At 35.5% G+C, this 4606-nt stretch overlaps 1 protein-coding gene across 1 annotated transcript; it reads right to left on the bottom strand.

Moving 5' to 3' along the window:
• On the bottom strand, positions 1-2475 carry LOC103947082 (cytochrome P450 CYP749A22). Its single transcript, XM_009357927.3, is given in 6 exon segments — positions 1-746; positions 845-1223; positions 1315-1430; positions 1432-1548; positions 1687-1910; positions 2110-2475. Coding segments are annotated over 6 exon segments (1554 nt in total). The 5' UTR covers positions 2393-2475; the 3' UTR covers positions 1-311.
• Positions 2476-4606: the final 2131 nt, after the last annotated feature.

Genomic DNA, 4606 nt, shown 5'->3' with positions numbered 1-4606 from the left:
AAGCGTCAGATGCTTCTTCAAGAGGCATTTTTTAGTTTTTTTTTTTTCATTAGAACACTTGGATGTTTAGTAAACATTTCAACATATTTTAGTAAAATCACTTCTAGCAATCGCACTTCTAAACAAAAGTACTTTTACAGATGTTGTTCCAAATGAGCCATCACTTTTGATCTCCACATTCTCCAAAAACTGACAGGAAAAGAAAAATATTGTGGCTATTTACCATTGCAACTCTTATTTTTCCCTTTTAACTGAAGCTCAAAGCAGCGCTTGGATTACTTGTAACCTAAACCGCAGTGCTGATACATTGATCATAATGTGAGCGAGTGTAGCATTACTTGAACTCCATGTTGCGGCCGAACTGTAAGAAGCCGATAGGGGGAGTGGATGTAGGCTGGGGAAAGTGTGAAAGAGAAGCGTTGTAGAATCATCGACAGAACAATCTTTGTTTCAATGGCTGCAAAATTTGATCCCACACAACTCCGAGGTCCCAATCCCCATGGTAAGAATGCGGCTATGTTGTTCTTTGTAGCCTTAGCAACCCCTTCTGAGAATCGCTCCGGTTTGAAAAGTAGCACATCTTCTCCCCAAATTTGAGGCTCGTGCTGAAGGGCTAAGCATGGAATGGTTATTTCAACATTAGCAGGAAGAACATGTTTTCCCAGCTTAACTTCCCTTCCAATTTTCCTCTCAATGGTAACTACCGGTGGATATAACCTTAGCGACTCGTTGAATATCATACTCATCTGCATGAAAATGAATAATCGAACACATAACCTTGAGTGCGAGAGAACCTATATGCCATAACAAAGACAAAAATTGATTGAGCTGTTGACATTCTTACAGTTTTTAGCTTGGCAATGCCATCAAGATTCGGATTTTGTTTCCCAAATATTTGGATCACCTCCTTTCTTGCATCCTCTTGCCAATCGGTATGGATTGCTAGAAGAAACACAGTCCAAGCAAGTGCACTATTAGTGGTTTCTTGTCCAGCAAAGTAAAATGTCTTGCACTCGTCAACAATTTCATCAATCGAAATCCTCTTTCTCTCGTCGGTGTCCTGATGAGCTTTTAAAAGTACCCCAAGAAAATCATTCCCAAAGCTGTCTTCTTCTCCAGCCATTGCCTTATTTTCTCTATTCTTGATCATCTCCATGATGGAGTCGCGTATACTTTTCTCGAGCTTTGCTGATTCGATCTCATCATTGGATTTAATAAACATACTGCAGCATTGATCAACGACAGATTAAACATCAGAACCTAAGTAATGCAATGTTCCAATTCATGATGAATTAGCTAAAAGGAAGTAATTACCTGATGCCGGGAAACCTGAGCTTGAACGCATTTTTGAATGATAAGTGACCTAACTTGTCCAGAATCTCGAAAATGTTCTTCCCTTCTAAGTAGCTGCTGCCAAAGGCCGTCTTGGTAAATCACTTCTTAGGTGTACAACCTAAATTCTTCAAACACATCGATCTCTTGCCCGTCGTGTTCTTTCCAAGTTTCTAGCATCGTCTCAGCACTAGCTATCACTGTTGGAGCCATACCCTAGCAAAAGCAATTAGCATATGTGTTCCCTATTTGCTCTTAGATTATTGTACGATGAGAAGAATTCAAAATCAAGTGCAAGAGAAGGGCACACTGCCTTGACCAACTAATTTAATCCATATATATAAGTAATATTACCTTTAAGATCTCTCCGTGGAAGGCATAGTTGGCTAACTTTCTCATCTTAGCCCATTTTTCACCATCACTTACCACAAGTCCATCTCCTAATAGCCTTCTCAGAAAGCTTTTCGGCTCGCTTTTGGGATAAGCTCTATCTTTGTTAGTAAGTATCTCTTTGCACAGTTCTGGCTCTGTGATGACCAACTGGGCTTGAGAACCATACCATTGAAGAAAATTTGCTCCTGTTGCCAAAGACGAAATAAATTTAGATTACAACAGCAACAATCAACAAGCTTTATCCCACACTAAGTGGGATCGGCAGCATGAATCTAGAACGCCATTATACACGGTTTTGCGCTTAAGTCTTCCGTTAACTCAACAGATAAAAGTTTTGATTAGAACAAAGATTTAAAAACTATCAACGGGTAAAAGTTCGTTTACCATATGTCTTGGTCCACAAGTGGATGTGAGGTTGAACTCGAGAAAATATGTCATGTGATAAGCTTTTGGGCCTGCTCATGGCTTCCTCTTGCATGCTGGAGATCTCTTTGGTGTTTCCATGGACGAATCGGTAAGAAGGGCCTTTGATTCCCTGCATAGCCACCAGATTCTGTAGTCGAATGGGAGACCACCATAGTTTGTGAAAGATCTTGATGAGAGCTAAGAGAAGGAGCAGACACAGAAGGCTTGAAAGAATGATCTCTAGGCCTCCCAAAGATTTCATTTTTCGTTTTGTGCTTCTCTTTGTCTGTATCTCTGAACCTGAATCCTACTGAATTTTCAACATTTCACGAATTAATTAATTAGATGACATTATACCATCACAAACTTTTATATTATCAAATATTCTAGCCGTCTTATTTTAAAATTAAAAAAACTAATGAAAAAAATTTGAAAATTTTGAGTTTTAATAATAAGTACAAAATAAAGGATAAAATGAATAGTATCATGATTAATTTTTTAGTGTAAAAATATGGTTTTTCGTTGAAGTGAACAATACCAGAAGTTTTTCGTTAAAATTCCTTTTAAAATATCCAAATATTAGTATCATTATTTTAATATTAAATTATTTACATGTTAGCATATGACGATTTTGAAATTGAAAAACTTATTAACAAGATGTTAGTTGAAATCCTAACTTAATCCTCTCATTATCCTTTTGGAATTTTCCATTTTGTTTTGCTTTGTAAGGGATAAGGTTTATGTTCTTCATATTTTTTTTTTTTTTTTTTTTTTTTGGTATTTTGGTTTTCTTTTGTTATGAGAGGTAAAATTTATGTTCTTGTGACTAGGTGTAAAAAATATTTTATATCAAATAAACTCTCTCGTACTGCTGAGGTTAGAAAGTGTTGAAAGAATATGTATTTATACATGTTCCCCTGCAATTAACGGATGAGATATTGGGATTTAGTCAGAGTTTCCTCGCTAGCTCTATGTGTTTCTTCACTAGTTAATAATTGAATTATGAACTTTGAACTTTTAAGGCGTGTATAAAAGACAATGATTGTGTGCCTTCCCATTTTTGATGCCCTCACGTGCCCTCTTGTTTGTGTGATCATGGTTAAGCCACATCAACAATTTATATTATTATTCATTTTTGTCTTATTAAATGTTGATGTGGCTTAACCGTGACCACACAAAATATGAGGGCACGAGAGGGCACATGAAATGGAAGCGCAGACAATCTTTGTTCGTCTATAAAAACGCCAGAGTTTGAAAGGTTACGCGTTGTGTTAAAATAATGAATTTAAGACAATTCTCCCTCCTTATTCTTTTGGGGGCAGATTGTCTGTCCTCCTGTTTGGGTGCCCTTTCCATATTCTCCTATTCCATATTCTCCTATTTGTGCGGTCACGGTTAAGTCACGTTAGCATTTTTTATTCTTATTACTTTTTGTCTTACTATCTTTATAAAAAAATCAATATAAAATATTGACGTGACTGATCGTGCAAAATAGAAAGAGATGACAATGACACCTACACAGGAGGGCATACAATCTGTCTTCTATTCTTTTTCGCCAATCAGCAAAAGACACAAACGTTTGAAAAATCAAACGGTCTAAAAGTCTTTATGTAATTAAGAGGGTCAGCCCAATGGAAAAGGACTCGAATCAATCAGTCCACAAGTTTAATGCTTCAAATGGTCTCATGTCTCACTTTAAACTATACAATCAACGTAACTACTACCGGTGGCTCAGTAATTGAGATGAAGTGACTTGTATTTTACCGGTATATCTGGTTTTGATTTTTAATGATGATGAATCACATTATGGTTTCCAAGAAAAGGTTGAAATACTTCTAGCTCTTGGAATAGTAGACGATCGTGGCAAAACCACTAATTAATTTCTTTTTAAAAAATAAAAAAAAATTGTTATTGGCACTTAAAAAATTTTATTTTACACTCCAAACTTTCTATATTTAGAAAGAAAAATACACTTGTGAAGAGTGTAGAATGAGATTTTTAGAATGCCAATAACACCTTAAAAAAAATACACAATCAAGATGATTGACATACCGTATCAAAGCCATCGACTGATTCTTTTTTCTAAAAAGAAAAAAAAAATACATAATCAACATGATTGACATGACAGACGTTATGTTGTAGACTTCCATGTTCAAACCTTTTGTTGTCAATTGTGTTGTTTATGTGGTATATACACATGGGCATGTAAAACATTTCGCTCGTTACATTTCGCGTAGGTTGTGTTGGTTGTGTTGTTTTACGTGATAATTTTATAAAGGAATTTGAGATAGAGAATTGTTATTAGCACATCAAAAATTTCATTCTATACTTCAAACCTTCTATATTAAGGAAGAAAAATACACTTATGAAAAGTGTAGAATGAGATTTTTGAAGCGTCAATAACACTTTCCTTTGAGATATTTCATGTGTTAGCAAAAATGTCAATCAAAACATTATGTTAATCGTGTTTTTACAA

This window comes from the organism of the source record quoted next, unplaced genomic scaffold (assembly GCF_019419815.1).
Source record: "Pyrus x bretschneideri cultivar Hongxiangsu unplaced genomic scaffold, Pyrus_bretschneideri_v1 Contig63, whole genome shotgun sequence".
NCBI lineage: Eukaryota > Viridiplantae > Streptophyta > Magnoliopsida > Rosales > Rosaceae > Pyrus > Pyrus x bretschneideri.
The sequence above is the reverse complement of the archived record's forward strand: the minus strand, read 5'-3'. Positions and strand labels throughout refer to the sequence as shown.